At 41.7% G+C, this 17,761-nt stretch overlaps 1 protein-coding gene across 4 annotated transcripts; it reads left to right on the top strand.

Moving 5' to 3' along the window:
* Positions 1–5,009: 5,009 nt before the first annotated feature.
* LOC110564518 (arylamine N-acetyltransferase 1) lies at positions 5,010–16,107 on the top strand. Of its 4 annotated transcripts, XM_021661990.2 has the most exons (5): positions 6,147–6,243; positions 11,119–11,209; positions 11,609–11,749; positions 12,356–12,435; positions 14,444–16,107. In XM_021661990.2, the coding sequence occupies exon 5, from the start codon at positions 14,450–14,452 to the stop codon at positions 15,320–15,322; it is 873 nt and encodes a 290-aa protein (XP_021517665.1). In that variant the 5' UTR covers positions 6,147–6,243; positions 11,119–11,209; positions 11,609–11,749; positions 12,356–12,435; positions 14,444–14,449; the 3' UTR covers positions 15,323–16,107. The 4 variants fall into 4 exon arrangements, with proteins under 4 accessions (XP_060237849.1, XP_060237848.1, XP_021517664.1 ...); XM_060381865.1 differs by lacking the exons at positions 6,147–6,243; positions 11,119–11,209; positions 11,609–11,749 and adding an exon at positions 5,015–5,160; XM_021661989.2 differs by lacking the exons at positions 11,119–11,209; positions 11,609–11,749 and having other exon boundaries at positions 6,141–6,243.
* Positions 16,108–17,761: the final 1,654 nt, after the last annotated feature.

Genomic DNA, 17,761 nt, shown 5'->3' on the forward strand with positions numbered 1-17,761 from the left:
TACCCTGCTAGACAGAGTCCTACAGACATCCTGTCTGTTCCCTGTCTTCTCCCTCTTCTGATGTCTATCCCATTTGCCTTTCTGAATGAGGATTGAGCATCTTACCCAGGGTCCTCCTTCTTGATTAGCTTCTTTAGGTGTACAGATTTTAGTATGTTTATCCTATATTGTATGTCTAACATCCTCTTAAGTGAGTATAAACCATGTGTGTCTTTCTGCTTCTGGAATACCTCACTCAGGATGATCTTTTTTAGTTCCCACCATTTGCCTACAAATGTCATGAAATCCTTGTTTTTACTTGCTGAGTAGTGTTCCATTGTGTAAATGTACCACAGTTTCTGTATCCATTCCTCAACTGAGGGACATCAGGGTGAGACTCATAGCCAAACTTTGGGCAGAGTGCAGGGAATCTTAAGAACAAAGGGAGATTAAAAGACCTGAAAAGGTCTCCTTGTTCTCCACAAGGAGAACAACAGAACCAAAAAAATCTGGGCCCAGGGGTCTTTTCTGAGAGTGATACCCCAACCAAGGACCATTCGTGGAGATAACGTAGAACCCCTGCAAAGATGTAGCCCATGGCACCTCAGTGTCCAAATGGGTACTCTAGTAAGGGGAACAGGGACTGTCTCTGACATGAACTCAGTGGCTGGCTCTTTAATCACCTCCCTCTGCAGGGAGGGGCAGCCTTACCAGGCCACAGAGGAAGACAAAGCAGCCAGTCCTGATGAGACCTGATAGGCTAGGGTCAGGTGGAAGGGGAAGAGGTCCTCCCTTATCAGTGGACTGGGAAAGAGGCGTGGGAGGAGATGAGGGATGGAAGGGGGTAGGATTGGGAGGGGACGAAGGTGGGGGCTACAGTGGGATACAAAGTGAATAAATTGTAATAAATATATTAAAAATACTACCTATACTGAGCCTCTAACAAATCACCAAGCAACACCATTCAAGAATCAAAATATATATATATAGAGAGAGAGAGATTCATATTATTCTACAAATTGTAGGTACTGTTGTTAACACTAATAATAAAAGATGATTAAGAACAAAAAAAATGTATAAGAACATATTTCTGTAGGCTTTTTGGAAAAAAAAACATTAAAAAAACCACAAATATAAGATGAAAATTGCCAGTTTAAAACTGTCCTTCTAAGCAGTTTTGATGGTCACTTCATATAATTTTACAATACAGTTAATTCTATTATTTCCAGTCATTCATGACATCCATCAGTCTGAAAGCTGTTAGTAACAAGCAATCCAGAAATAGTTGGGGGGGCAGTGCCCTCCATGTCTCACAGTCCGCAATCACATCTCCACAGATGTGCAGTGATTGCGGACTGTGAGACATGGAGGGCCCACAGACAAACCACTGTAAGAAGTAACTGAACCTTTCTAACTCTACATACAATATGGCTCCTAATCCAAGCCAAGCCAAATAGCCCTATACTGACTTAGGATGACATGAAACCTGCAGTCAGAATTTTGGATTGTTTAAAGCACCGATTATGTCATGTGACTATGTTTTTGTCTTATCTCCAGGAGTGGGATATGGGGCTGCTTTAGACTGTCCACAGCAGCCAACTCTGACTTGCCTCAGGCCCTGGTAGGGGAATAAATCTGCCAGCTGAAGATAGTTCACGTTAGGAATTCTGGGGCTTCTTGAGAGGGAATAAAAATGCCAGAGCCCTGAGAGAAGCAGGGGATTGGATTTTACCCAAGGAACGTGATGCCCCTAAACAGTAGGAAGTAGTCTTACAAGATCTATCCCTCCTCTTTCCCCCTGCTGTCTTCCCCTTTCTCCTATGTAGTGTTTGGGGGTTAGAAGGAATAGGGATGGTGTAGGGTGGTAGGCAAATGAGCCCAAAAAAAAAAAAAAAAAAAAAAAAAAAAAAGAATCATAGCAGTAGAATCATCAGGAATGTTTTAATCATGGACTTTTGATCAAAGCTTGGCAAATAAGGAGCATTTATCTTCTTTGTCCAGAGTTTGAGACAGCCATTTCTCAATTTGCTGGCAGCTCTCTGGGAGTAGATGAATTTATTTATTCAGCATTTTCCTTGAGGAGAGAAGAACAACTCTAACCACCATTGAAATGGAAATCAGATCTCTTGGGATGCTAATTTGTTACTGTTGCATTTTAAATTTATTTTTATTTTTTAGGGTAGATAAATTTTTATCTGTGACTGAGAGGTAAATTGAATTGATTAATAAAATAATAAATAAATGTATGATATTCTCAATTTAAGCTGGTAAATTCCAAGTATCATAATTCTAGGTCCAGTGGAGTGATAGCTGAAACCTGCTGATCTAATAATCTTTGAGTTATTACTCAAAAATGGTCCAGACCCCAAACACACATTCAGGGGCATTTTCTCCCTGCCTTCCCCTACCTCTGCACTGCAAAGGGCTTCCTGGCCATATGTGCTTGGTGATTAATCCACGTCATTGAAGTTTCTGGAACAATTTGCAGAAAGTAGTGAAACTGTACCACTTCGTTCATGAAAGGAAAAAAAAGCTGAGCACAGTGGCATATACCTATAATCTCAATACATCGTGAGACAGGATCAAAGGACTGATTTTAAGACCAGCCTGAGCTTTACACACATACACACGCATGCACACACACACACACACACACACACACACACACACGCATGCACACACACACATCATGGAAATGAGATGGATCATTGCTAAGGTTAAAATGTGCACAGATTCACTAGCATTCAAAAAAACAAAAGTGAAATATAACTGTTATCTTGTATTAGATATATAATAAGAGTAGATATTTGAAGATTTCTGAAAACAAGTGTTAATAAAAGCACGTATTAAATGGAAATTCTTTGACAGTAGCATACAGAAATACAACATTGCTGACTGAACTAATATATAGCTATCTGTCCTGTAGATTGCGCTCTAGGTGTTTACTCCAGAGAAGTCCCCTTGCTTACTTCTAGAGATGTATAAGAGCAGATTCATCACTGGTATTTGCAGAAAGTAGAAGAGTCGCACAACCCATGTCCTTCATTGGAAAGTTAAACAGCCTAAAATTTACTCCTTACAAAATCACACCCTCAGACAGCAATTTGCAGTAAGCAACTTACTCTGAAGGAGATTTAAGGCAGTGGAGGAGTTGGTCCTGAGACGAGGGCATTATCAACAGCTCCACAAAGGGTGTGGTGTTGGAGGTAAGCTGTCTATTGACAAAGGGGGCAAAAATCGTCCCGATCAACAACAGAAAGTGCTGTGTAAGTCTCAGAGTGTTCCTAACTGAGCAGACAGGAAATAGGAGGCTGTCCTGCAGCTCCCTTCATTCCTGGGTGTGCTGCTCTGCAGGCATAGCCCACAGAGAGTAAGAGAGTTCCAAGGTAAGCTAGGAAAGGGTGAGAATTTCGCAGGACCTCTGATGCCGGCGGCATCAGTTCTTTCATAATCCTAGCACCTGTCCCCTGCTGCAGAAGATGTGAATGAGTGCAGCCACTAGCAAATCAGTATGGAGTTCCCTCAGTCACTTACACACAGTGCTGCTGCATGACCAGTCTTAAGCATATGCCTAAAGGACTCGGTGTCTTACAACACAGACCTTTGCACATCCCAATTTGTTACTGCTCTATTCACAAAATCAAGGAAAAGGAATCGGCCTGGATGTCCATCAACAGAGGAATGGATAATGAAAATGTGGCTTATTTATACAGTGGAATTTAACAAAGAAAACAGAATTGCCAATTATTTGCAGGGAAATTAGTAGAACCAGACAGTATTGTATTAAGTGAGATAACTCACCCTCAGAAAGATTAAATATATGTATATACATATATATATATGTGTGTGTGTGTATGTATATATGCTTTCTTTCATATGCAGATCCTAACTTTAAATGACTATAGGTATGTAAATAAGGAGATGGGAGAATGTGTATAGATTATGAGACTATATAGGAGACCATCAGAAGGGAATGAGGTTTGAAAAGGGATGGAAAGGATTCTCTGTCCTCTGAAGATGGAAGGGAAGCTGCTGGGCTTGGGAGAAGTATGGGAGGACAGGGAAATGGGAAAGAAGTGAGAAGAAAAACCATACAAAATTTTGTTTAAAAAAATTCCCTAATAAAATTAATTTTTGGTATGTAATATAAAGTATATATAAATATGTTATATATATATTACATTTATACCTTAGATAAATATCATATCATGTCGTATGTGTATACATATGTAGAGATATAAAACATTGATGGAAATGCCTAAGAAACATCAAGAACTTAGACTCTGGTGCCTGCTTTTCGAGCACTTGCCCCTGGTGGGGCTGCTTTGCCAGTCCACAGAGGAAGAGCACGTGCTGGGTCCTGCTGGACTTGATGTGCTGGGCTGAGTTGTTGGAAGGGGCTCTCCTTTTCTGAGGAGTAGGGAGGGGAGATAAGGGCAAGAGAGAAGGAGGGTCAGAATGAGAGCAGAGGAGGAAGGGGGCTACTACAATCGGAAGCTAAAGTGAATAAACAAACAAATAAAAAATTGTTGAATACTGTAATTTGAAAATACAAGTAGAGCAAAATGGCACTGCTTCCACATACTTAGATATATTTCTGACATTACCAGGTGCCTTTGGGTGAAGATGAAAACAGTGTTGAGTTCGGAATTGGAAAGGAAGAGTTGAAATAATAAGAGTATCATAAGCTGGTAGCGGGAACATACCCGCCTCTCCTGCCTCTCCAAATACTGGGTCTGTTCTGCCTGGACCTTTTCCACGCCCTGACTTTCCACATCACTCAGGAATCTGATTTCAGGTTCACTGCGGGCAGGAACCACATGAATGGCAGAGACCCGTCACAACGTGAGACCTGAGAATCAACAATCAGGTCAGCACAGTCGCAGTAAAGACTCCTTTAAGATACCCACAGGCGAGTGAGGACCTGCAACTACAGTTCCCAGAGAGCCCTGGCTTATTCTAACCAGCTTTCTGGGCAGGGCACTTTGGACAGCCAATGAGCTGTCCTCTGCAGACCTTGGCTAGGGGTGGACAGCTCTCCTCCGGCTTCCTGGTCACAGGCCTGAGACATCGAGTAAGCCGCGCTGCCTGCCTGCAGGGACGTTTGCTGTGTGCTTCGAAAGCAGGTTTTCACCTGTTTCATAGGAAGACCAGGAGGCAGAATTCTACCCTGCCTGAACGGCAAGTTCTACAGTTGTTCAGAAAATGCTGTGTTCATGCTTGAAAACGAATACTGGTGGGCATAAGGCAGAGGTTCTCAATATGAGGGTCGTTGAAAGACCTTTTCACAGGGGTTGCCTGAGACCATTGGACAGCACAGATGCTTACATTACAATTCATAACAGTAACAAAGTTACAGTCGTGAAGTAGCAATGAAGATAATTTTAGGGTTGGGAGTGAGCGCCATAGGAGGAACTGTATTAAAGGCTTGCAGCGTTAAGAAGGTTAACAGCCACTGCGATAAGGGTGTTTGGCACGTCCTGTCTGGATGACAGTCACAGCCAGGACACATTTTACCAGTGAGAATTTGAGTATGTCTTTTAGATTTTCTGAAACTCTTTCCTAACAGTAAAATGAGAGCTAACGATAGTGCTTACTTAAAAGGTTAGTTTCGAGGATCAAGTAGAAGTGTTAATAGAGAATTATTACAACTGTTTCCCTCAGGGGAACTATTGACACCGATGTCCACCTGGCCTCTAATCTCAACAGGGCAATCCCAAAGGGCATAGTTGACTGTGCAAAGAGCAAACTGATAACAGTTCTTGCTCTTTTGTAACAGCTGAGGAGAAATTACCCAATGGCCCTCAATGTCCAACCTTGTTAGACTGTGTCTATGTTGTCCAGAGGTATCCCCTTGGGGGAGTTCTGTCATGCTGGAAAGAACAGTGAAAGGGGACCTCAGGAGCTGTCGAGGACACAAAGCAACTTCCTTTTTGGACAGACTGTGGCGCCAATCCTGAGCACAGCCCAGAATTCTGTGGGAGCACAGAGTCTTGCAAAGCAAAGAGCCTCACGAGCTCCGCTCTAGTCTGCTTCTGGTTCATGGGCAGGATGGTCACTGGAACCAGCTGCCTGGACCTCTTCTGAACTACTGTTTCTTTCTCTTAAGTTCCTTCTTTCCCCTACTCTGTTCAAAGAAGTGTGTCTCCTCCTTGTGTCTCCAGAATTCTACCAGTCGCTCATGTCCTCAGTGCGTGGGCTCAGTATGTTTGACTGTTTACCTTCTATGCGCCTCATGGAGACCATCAATCCACTAGGTTTCATGTAAGTCCAGCTGCATTGTCTTTAAGTGTTTTGTGATTGCTTTGGACGAGGAATGTACTCCCCAACTTTTTAACAGCTTCATCCCTCCCTATTTCACTTGTTACTGTGCTCTGCACTAATTTAATAAGAATAAGTTCTGTCCCCGATTTTTAAGAAGCCGCTAGAGTGCATGCTTCTTTGAGGTTCTAGTCAGAGAACACCAGCTAACTCTCAAGGCTTAGAGACCAAGGACCATCTGCTTTAATTAATTGAATTAATTGTATTAAATATATTTAATTATATTAAATATCTTTTCTTTCCATTGTCTGTGTTTTATGAAAGTTGTCTCCAGCCAAAGCCCCTTTGAAATACAGAACTGCTTGGGATCTGATGCTTCTGACTTGCTTTCTCAATTTTTGTCTGCTCAAAGAAGCTATTTAATTTGAATATCCTTACGTCTACCTTTTGATAGTTCCAGTGTGATAGTACTGGATCAGATCATTCCAGTTCTGGTCTTCCTTGGCCTTTGGGTTTTATTTGTTTACTTTTGTCTGTTTGTTTGTCTGGCATGGGTTTCATGGGTACCCGAATGGCCTTGTACTCCCTGTGTAGTCGAGGATGCACTTGAACTTCCCATCCCCCACCTCAACTCCCGAGTGGTGGCTTCACAGCCACAGGCTTCTACACCTGGTCTGTGCGGTGCTGGGATGCAATTAGGGCTTCGCGCATACTAGACAAGCATTCAACCAACTGAGCTACATGCCTAGCCCCTATTTTTAAATTAAGTTTATTTTATTTTATGCATATGAGTGTTTTCTGCATGCATATTTGTGCACCATGCACATGCCTGGTACCTGCTAAGGCCAGAAGAGGATATCAGATGCACTAGAACTGGAGTCATGGGTGCTTGTGAGTGGCTATTTCGGTGCTGGAACCAAATCCAGATCCTCTGGAAGAGCAGTGAGCCCTCTCTCCTGCCCCAAGTTGTTTTGTTTATTTGTTTACTTCCTTGCTCCAATCTCCCTTCATGAGGTATTCACAGTGCAGTGTTTGAGGACGGCAATTTTCCTTCAATAATTTGCAGACATGGTTTCATTATTGTCCCTCCAAATGTGTCGGTGGAACATTCTGCTGACAGATGGAGAATTTCTTCTCATGAAGTACTTTCTCTCTTTGCTGCATGCTCAGGCAGTTCTCTTTCATTTTGCGTTTCAAAGATTTAATTACAATGTATCCCAGTCTCAAACTTTTCTGGAATTTTGTCCTTCTTATTTGTCAAGCACAGTTTCTTCCATCTTTACCCAATTTCAGACACACATTTGTTTCTCCTCATATACATTTTTTGGGGGGGGGTCATACGTTTAATTTCACCTCCTCAGTGGTGATGAGGGGCTTGTCTTTCCTATCTGTTGTCTCTCCTCTGACTCTGGAATGGATTTGTCTTTTGTTAACCCCACTGTCATTGCTGAGCTTCTCTTTAACATGAAATGCTGTGGTCTTCCAAAGGTGTGTGTGTTAAATTTCTTTTCCAAAGTCTATTCTGCCATTGGTAGATGGTAGAGCCTTTAGAATGTAGAGGCTTGTGGGCAATTTTGCAGTCAGTTTACAAGGGTGGGGCACACCCTTGAGCGTGAGGTCGGGACTTCCAGCTTCCTCTTTTTTTTTAACTTCTCTAGTGCCCTGAAGTGTGATGTTTGTTCTACCCTATGCCACTTGCCATGATTGGCCTAATTGTCTCTAAACATACTGGGGACAACAGACCTTGGGCTCAAAACTGAGAAACAAAATTAAAACATCTTTTTTTTAATTGATTATCTTGGCATTTTGTTACAGTAACTGAAAACTGAGAGAAAATGAATACAGGGGTTGCCTTTCTATTGCTGTGATCACAACGATGTGGTTCAGAAGCCTCACAAAAAAGTTTCAGGGATTTTGGAGCTGCTTCTAGAGAATAGCAGGAATGCTCTGAGCATATCGTAACTTGTGATCACGTGGTCTTAGAAGAGCCAAATTCAACTGGGAATGTGGATGGTGACATGCTTGGGAGCTTTCAGACAGAAAGGGAGAATCTACTGGGGATTGGACGAGAGGCACCCGCTTCACCTCACATCAAAATATATCCTGAGTCTCTATGTTAGGATGAGCCTGAAGGTAACAGGATGGAGGACATCAGGAAATCTTTGAAGCAGAGTTCAGGAAGTGGCATAGACATTATGGATTGATTGCATCCAGCCAGTGAGACTTGAGCTCAGTGAGAAAAAGAGCTAGGTCTCCACCCTCTCACGATCAAAGATGCGAAAGTGAAAACTTGTCTCCAGTATTTCCAAGGGCAGAGTCTTATGATAAGAAAGGAATTATGAGCCTCTGGAACCTTCTTGGATGACCTCATGATTTTTTTTTAAGCTGCTGCCAGTGAAAACTCCATCTAGCTTTGAGTCTAATGGGCACAAGTGGCAGACCTTAGTGTCTTGCCTACGAGTCTGGTCTGGCAAGATTGCCTAGTGGGGTGTGGGTATGGGACACTTGCTACCAAGTCCAATGATCCGAGTTTCATACCCAGAAACCACGTGGTAAGAAGGAAAGAACCAGTGCCCTCAAATCATCCTCCGACTTACACGTGCGCACACACATATACACAGTTTTAAAAACAAAAAATAGCAGAGTCACAGGCGAAAATGTTTTCCCTTAGATTTCAGAGGAAATCCTGCGGAGCTAGGTGGTGTGTGGAGGTGAGGAGTGATGTAGGCGGAGACCGGCACATTGGTTCATAGATTAGCTAGAGGAAAGCTTAACCGCCCTGGAGTTCCAGGAAGTTAGCAGAAGCGGAGCCAGAGCTGCTCCAGGACATGATGGTGTGGCCCGGAGAGTTAGACCAGGGGCGTACAGTTCCTCCAGCCCTGGGAGGCCACACCCTGGATATGGAGATATACTGTAAACGAAATGATCGTTCTATCACTGTACTTTTGGGCACCTTGTTTGAAATTATCTCCGTGTTGTAAAATTGCCTCTTATTTTCCAATTCTTCCCACAATATTGTAACATTCTAAAGAATGACTAAAATATTAATGAATAGAATCAACCACTGCAGTAAAAGGAGACGAGGGAGGCAGAAAGACTGCGCTACAGCTCCTGACTGGTTACATTTCTGTAGTTTTTCAAAACCTCTGAGAACACCCGGTCATCATAACGCAGAGCAGCCAGTGGGTTACCAGTGCTGCTCTACTAGTAAAAGGAGAATGTCTGACTCCCATGAAAATAATGTTTGCCAAACACACTACAGGATAAATTATAGAACAGGACGCAGGAGGTAAGAGCCATTTCTAATCACAGGATTTGATCAACCGAAGAGAAGAATTCCCTAAATGGCCAAGATGACAACCAAGTAGTATTCATGATTCACTGTGTAGCTTTTCTATTGAAAAGGCCTCCTTAAAGTAACTTTAAAAAGTGATCAAATCAACTACTGCAAGGAAACTGCCCCAGGAGGCGTAAACACTGGCCATGGTCCCTCCACAGTGGTGTTTCTTCAGCTTTCAACCCCCCTGGTTTGTCTTGTGTTCTTTGCATATCACCAGTGTGGAAACCTTTATGCTACCAGAATGTGCTCTTTCTGTCCTCTTATCAAAAGGAAGCACAGTGTTTAACGTGCATGGAAATAATCTGTTGATCTTAAGAATTACTGGATAAGAGGAAGCTCATTGGTAATCACAGACCGGTTTGACTCAGATGAGCGTTGTAGTGCGAAACTGACACCCTCCTGTTCAGGCCAGTGTATCTTACTAAAGCCTGATTTCCTTCTCGACTCTCAGCTCTGAATGGCGACACTTGTGTGATTGGCTCCTAAAGGTAGGGCTTACTCTTTGCCCTACTGGAATTTGCCCTGTCCTTGGTTTCATTTTTCCTTATTATTGCCTTCTACTCTTTCTTTTGAAATGAGGGTGCTAACCCTGGGACATTTATCAGCAACACGTAACTCGGCTTAAGTTTGTACAGAGCCTGCCTTGAGCTGAGCCTGCCTTGAGCATCAGACAAAAATTCTTACCTGGACAATTGAGTGATACTGCACAATTAAACTTTAGGGTTCTTGGATATGCAGTAAATAAAATTTGCATTTCAAGAGGAACAAGTCCATGAGGCGGAGGGAAGGACAGACACCATCTTCTGAATAGGGACATTTATTCCAGTTCATGGGGTGATTTGGAAGTCACGGGCTTTCAAACCATTGGGGGTATACTCTTAAAGAAGGTTTGGAGAGGCTGGTCCCTTTCTGTCTCTTTCTTTGCTTCCCAGATCAAGCAAATTAAGCAGCTTTTTGCATGGCACAATCTTGCCATGTTGCACTGTGCCACCACAGACTCCAAGCAACAGGGCCATTTAGCTATGGGTGGAGAAGGCCAAATTGCAAAACAAAATTAACTCTCCCTCTTTCTTAAGTATGTGTTCATTAGGATGAGTGCTTTGTATAGGTGACTTTAACTATTTTATTGGGTGTTTTTATACCTCTACCTCTCTCTCCACCCCAATCCCTTTCAACACCCCAACACCAGGTAGGAGAGAAAGAAGGTTAGTGGGGAGAAGAGGCATAGTTCTCTTTATTACTCCATGCTGGTTCCTTGGGGAAAGTGTAGTCTTTGGTTCAGGATATCTTCAACTTCATCTCATCATACTGCATCAACAGCAACCAGGAGCAGAGCCCCCCTTCTCTCTCCTGGCTCTGGCATTTATTCCTCTCCAGAGTCCTCAGAATTAAACAATCTGCAGTTGGCAAAGATCACGCCCTTCGCAGAGCCTGCATAAGGCAATAGTCTGCTGCTGTGGACAACCTGTAGCAACCCCATATCCCACACCTGGGATTATAACAAAAACATGTTTACATAACTAACTGTGTTTTTAAAGATACCAAAACTTCCACTACACTTTTGTGCTTGAGAGACCAGAGATTGACCTCAGATGTCTTCTTCAATCACTGTCTACCTTTACCTTTGAGGTAAGCTCTCTTACTGTATCTGGAGGTCATTGATTTGGTTAGGCTGACTGGCCAGTGAACTCCCCAAATCCATCTATCTCCAGTCCCTATGCCATCCCACTCCATTATTGGTGTTATAGATGCATGCTTATTGCTATGGATTTGCACTCAGGTCCTCATGTGTGTGGTAGGCATGTTATAGACTGAACCGTCTCTTAGCCCCCAAACACATTGTTATATCAGGTTATTTTTAGCTCCTGGTTATTAAGAGGCTATACTGTCAAATGCCTGTGAGGAAGTTCTTTCTATTGTTCTGTTTCTTCTTCTAATGGTTCTAATAATTGTCTTTCTGGGTATGGAATTTTTTGCATGTATGTCTTGTGTTTTTTCTCCCAATTGCCTAATTTATTTTCATTACAGTCATGCACTCATAGCTTCATCTCAAATCTGCTGTGTTGACTGGTATCATACCTGACTGCTGTTAGGGTTGGAGTTCTCAGTCTTCCCATAGGAAGGGAAAGAATGAATTTGACAAGAGACTTGTTAATGGAGATTCTCTGTGTAAGTGGTTATTCTCTTCCCCACTGCTACTGATGTTTCGCTTTGTTTTCTTCTCCAGTCTAGTCCAGATGCAGTCGTCTCCTACAGGAAGATCAGATGCAGACACTGCACTCTTGTTCGGGTGTCCATCCTTGCTGCCCGTGGCAATTAGTCATCTGCTTGGCTCTAGAGGACTCATGACTTCTAGAATTCATAATGTAGAATCTGCCACAGTGCTACCAGCCCATAATAAGCCTGTTAATAAATGCCTTCGTTCACTTTACTATTTTGTCAGCTCCCTCTGTTCAAAATATGTAGGGATTTTTTTTTTAACAACTGTGGTCCCCATAAAACTACCATTTTGTTTTTAAGAAAAGCTGCATTGGAGCTAGATAGAAATGGCTCAGCAGCCCATAGCGCTTAGTGCTTTTGCAGAGATCCTGGCTGTCTGTAACTCCAATTCTAGGAGATCTGATGTCCTCTTCTGGTTTCTGTGGCCACCTGTATCCATGTGGTGCATATAACCTCATGCAAACACACACAGACACACATAAAAAAAGATAATGTTTTAAAAAGGGGGAAAACATGTCATGTTTGTATTTGAAATTATTTTTATTATTTCTACAGTTTTCACGAAGAAGACAAAATATCCTTAAAACATCTGAATTAAACCCTACAGTCAGCCTACATTAAACTTGCTGCCACAGGTATGAAAAGCCTGATAGCTCTCAGTAGGCTCCTTTATGTGTTTGTTCTATCTCCTGTTCTTCTTGTGTTGATGAAGTGGAAAGGAAGGGGTCTATTGCTTCGCAGAGACGCAGCGAGTCAGCTCGAGAAGCCATTAGTGTTTCGCTGCTGAGCTTCTGGGCAACTACTCCACGTGTTTTCAGTATTCATCTTAAATCTCAGCTTCAATAATATAGAATAAAAATATGGCTAAGTACAGGCTATCCAAAGTATGGATTGATTACAAGATGGAACTAGTATTGAAGTCTCTACCAAAAGCTGATTACATTCTGATGGATCTTCAATTAATACATTTTGGCAGTTTTTCTTAAAGAAGACTTTTATTAATGAAAAATAAAATGCATGAAGAAAGAGGGAAGTGGAAAGGAGGGGGCCAGACAGGGATAGAGATGATGAAAAACTTAAATATAAATATAGCATTTAAAAAGAAATATAATTCCCTAATAGCATGCTGATTAAATGCCTTTTTTTCAGTTGGTTTAACATTCCTCTCTCTTCCTGACATACTGAGTACAGATTCCGGGATAGGGGCCAGGGAGAGTTTAAGATGTTCTGACAAATACCATTTGTTCTTTCTAGGACTGAATAATAGATTTCAGAGGTTGTCTAAATGCCAAAGAAGGGTGATGGTATAACATAACTTATGATATAGGGGAAATATGGCAGACAGCACTAATGAAGAAAGTGGAAAACCTTGACAATATGGGGAAGATATTTGTATAAAAAAGAAAATGCTGTGAGGAGTGAAGGATAAATATATAGGTTATCACCGTCAACCTGAGGGTCAGGCCCTGTGTACAGTGTCATTTCTCTACATTGTAAGGGGGTTCACCTCAAGGTTTGTGTTCTCCTGCCATAGCTGGAGTCCTTCTGTCAGGGCTCAGTTAACTAAGGCTCTGAACAGCTAATAGCATTAGCACTAATTTCTTCACCTTCCCTTTCATATTTCTTTGTTAATGCTGTTTTTTTTTCCCCATGTCAATATATTTGGCTCTGCTGCAGAACATAAGTCTCTCAATACTATCTCACTGATGCACTTGAAGCACACACATGCCATGCCTCAAGCGTTGGTCCTGGGGTGTACTTGCTTTGAATGGGTACTACCAACTGCATTTGATCATTGACGGTGATTTACAGACAACCCATCATCCGTAGGTTAGCCAGAAAACTGAATGTGACCACAGCAGATATTGTCACAATATAACACTCCTCTAAGCCTTCTATCATTTATGTTGCGCATCTCAACATTGTCCAGCCTCCTCAAATGCGAATGAGGCTTTCTTCACCCATATTATTTCACATCAAAACTCTCCCTGTACCTCTTTCCTTATTTTAGTTATCCTGTGAACAGCTACCAAATCGCTTTGGGTTGTTGTTTTTAATTTACTCAGTTCACTTTGTATATTATTTTAATGCCCATAAAAATGCAAAATTTTGGAGAGCAAGGAAACACTAGTTCAACAAGTATTTAAAGGGTATCCATTAGACCCTTTGTTCAATGAAGGAATGAACGGGTCAATCAATGTAAATTTTCTAGTAGGGAGCTTTGTATAATATTCAGTTAAATGGGGTGATGAAATGGGTAACTCAGAATGACCATTATGCACAAGTCTCCCATTTTCATAAGTATTTGGAAGTTTATTTTGGCAATATCTTCCACTTATCACCAAGGAAACCACATCTAAGCAGTTAGTCTTTTGACTGGTCATTTAGTCTTATTTTCTAACTTTAGAAACTTGTAAAATACAAGAAATATGAAAACTTTTCTTCAAGGGTCACTAACAATGTTTACCAAACCACAAATAAAAGCAGGTCTTGCAGTAGAAGCAATATGACTGCTGGTGAGACATTTGTGAACATTGTTTATATCTGTATGTTGACTGCACATTCTAGCTCCAGTTAGCTGATTCCAAGATACCCACCAGGAATTGTCATAATGTTTGCTTGGTTTCCTTTTGTTTGCCTTAGGGGACCATGGACATTGAAGCATACTTTGAAAGGATTGGTTATAAGAACTTAGAGGATAAACTGGACTTGGACACATTAACTGAAATTCTTCAGCACCAGATACATGCGGTTCCTTTTGAGAATCTTAACATGCATTGTGGAGAAGCCATGGATATTGGCTTAGAGGCCATTTTTGACCAGATAGTAAGGAAGAAGCGGGGTGGTTGGTGTCTCCAGATTAATCATCTGCTGTACTGGGCTCTGACCAAAATGGGCTTTGAAACCACAATGTTGGGAGGATACTTTTACATAACTCCAACCAGCAAATACAGCAGTGAAATGGTCCACCTTCTGGTACAGGTGACCATCAGTGACAGGAACTACATCGTGGATTCTGCCTGTGGATGCTCCTACCAGATATGGAAGCCTCTGGAATTAACATCAGGGAAGGATCAGCCTCAGGTGCCTGCCATCTTCCGTTTGACAGAAGAGAATGGAACCTGGTACTTGGACCAAATCAGAAGAGAGCACTACATTCCAAATGAGGAATTTGTTAACTCAGACCTCCTTGACAAGAACAAATATCGAAAAATCTATTCCTTTACTCTTGAACCCCGCACTATTGAGGATTTTGTACATGTGAATACCTACCTTCAGACATCATCAACCTCTGTTTTTGTAAGCACATCAGTTTGTTCCTTGCAGACATCAGAAGGGGTTTCCTGTTTAGTAGGCTTCACCTTTATGAGTAGGAAATTCAGTTACAAGGACAACGTAGATCTGGTCGAGTTTAAGAAGGTGAACGAGGACGAAATGGAAGATGTACTGAAAACTACATTTGGCATTTCTTTGGAGAGAAAGTTTGTGCCCAAACATGGTAAACTATCTTTTACTATTTAGGGTAAGGAACAAAATTGTTTTTTTATTATTATTTCATGTTCTCGAACATTTGAAACATATGCAAATGTATCCATAACAGATATCACCCAGCACAATATTGATGCTTGTATCTTCTATTTCCTTCATTTTACAAAGAAGAAATACAAGTTGTTCTGTCATTACATGAAGAAAATATCACATTACAATTAAAAGAATTTAACGCACATAACCATAATTCTTTAAAGATTAATCGTGCAAAAATTTCTTAATGAAGCCTTATTCATTTGTAATAGAAAACCTCCCAATGTTATTTTATTGTTGAACTCACATAAAACTTACATTAGTGATTGAATATGAATAATCAGAGAACTGCAGGCATTAAATTCAGCCAGAGTAAACCTGATGTCCAAGGTTTACAGGAAGCCACCTTCACAGCTTAGAACCAAAAAATAAAATAAAAAATAAATTAAAAAAGGAGACAAGAATGAGCCATCGTTTCAGTTCCCGGTAACCTCCCAGGCCTCAAAACAAAACTCAAGCCAAAGCGTATGGCTCTGTGTGTGTGCCAAGACAGTGACAAGGCTTGGAATTTCCTCCAGGCTTAATTTTTCAGATGCAGTTCTTTGAGGTTTTTTTTAGATACGTTCTTTGATTTTGTATTTGATTTGTTTAAAAATATGGGAATACTGATCTGTAGAATTAGGTGATTTATATACCTCATGTGATAATATTTATAGTTCATAAATTATATGTAACCTGGAAAACATTGTTTATGAAGTATAATAAACGTAAAATATATTAAAACAGTATTGGCTAATATAATATGAATCAAATATTTCTTGTAGGTATTGGGATATGATAAGGGTTGGTGTTGTCCCTAAGATGTGTTTCCTTCACATCCTAGCTTAATAACCCTGGTCTATTCTACTTCATACTACACGTTATTTAGCAAGCAACAAACATGGTTCTTAGCGAACCTTGGAGTTCAAACCCTGAGTAAATTTGTGGATCTGATTCAAGATATAAAATCTGATTCAAGATATATATATATATATATATATATATGTACAGTACCAGAGATAAAGACCACAGATACAGGCTACCGGGGTAGTTCTCCGTATTAGGCTGCTGACCTAGTATGCTGGAAGCCCAGAATTTGATTTACAGCAGTACCACACACAAACGTATTTTGCTCAGGGCTGAATAAATAATATTGGGAATCACTTCTAAGTGTTTCTTTCTTTGCCTCACTCCTGCTTAAAATCCCGTTCACATTGTCAGCTGCCCACTGCATGGCTGATGAGAACAGATGCCAGGGATGTGGGTGGATGGCTTGTGCCCCAAAATCCGAATCTTTAACTTCTCTCTACTTCATGCTTTCTGACTGGATTCTCTTAGAGGGTCACATTAGAATCCAGCGTCTGTTCAGGCCACAGAACTTGCAGCAGCCTTATCTCCATTGTCGCGGATACTGATTGGCAGGTGCCGTACCCTCTGTGAGTCCTTAGGTAACAGGCAATCCCAGTACCAGGTAACCTCAAGGGGGGTGTTGGCTTCGGCACTTTTCCTGTCCTACCGCCTGCTCCCCACTCCCTTCCTAGACTCCTGCTTGGCAATCAGAGAGTCTGGCTGCAGGCTCTTGCTGTGAACTTTCCCCATCCTCAAATGGGCTCACGTTCTCTTCAGTGACCCTGCCATGCTGTCTGTGGAGCTGAGGCCTGAACTCTGTTTGGCGGCCCTGCCTACTGTTGTCCCTCTGTCTATATGTCCATGCTGTTAATAACTCTTCTAATAAACCCATTATTCCCCAATATTACAGCCCAGAGGCCTCTTGAGTACCCTTCTCCATGCAGATCCCAATGTTAGGGCTCCAGTTCAAACTGGATAGTCCAGTGTTCTTCTCAGTCTTCAACTGGTGATAAGCATATTAAGGTTAAAAAGAAAGCAAGGGATGAGTTACTACCGAAGATGTAGGTTACATTGCCACAGCGGTGGTTTGTTTTGTTTTGCATTCGGGAGAATGGTCTCATGTAGCCCAGGCTGGCCTTAAGCTTGCTGTGTAGCTCAGGATCACCTTGAGTTCTTGATTGTACTTCATTCACTTCCCAAGTGAATGAAGGTTGCAGGCATCTGCCACAGTGTAGCTGGTTTTTGTTGTTTTGGTTGTCTGTAGCAATATAAGAATTGGGAAGTGTTGGTGCAGGCATAAAAATATACAAGCAGCTTGCCAACAAATGGTTGTTGCCAACAAAGGAAGCAAAATCCCTCAGAACCACGCCAGGAGGTATTACTGCGCACGTGTCAGAGTGACCTGACTAAGCACACAGAAAGCAGAGGTAAGGATCCTATAACTTACCCCTCCTCACCTGAGCCACCCACCACCAGCCACCAAGCAACAATTTAGGAATCTATTCTGACTACCCAGAATATAAGATAAGTGTATACCAAGGGAAAACACAA

This window comes from Meriones unguiculatus, chromosome 4, assembly GCF_030254825.1.
Source record: "Meriones unguiculatus strain TT.TT164.6M chromosome 4, Bangor_MerUng_6.1, whole genome shotgun sequence".
In the NCBI taxonomy this organism is placed as follows: domain Eukaryota; kingdom Metazoa; phylum Chordata; class Mammalia; order Rodentia; family Muridae; genus Meriones; species Meriones unguiculatus.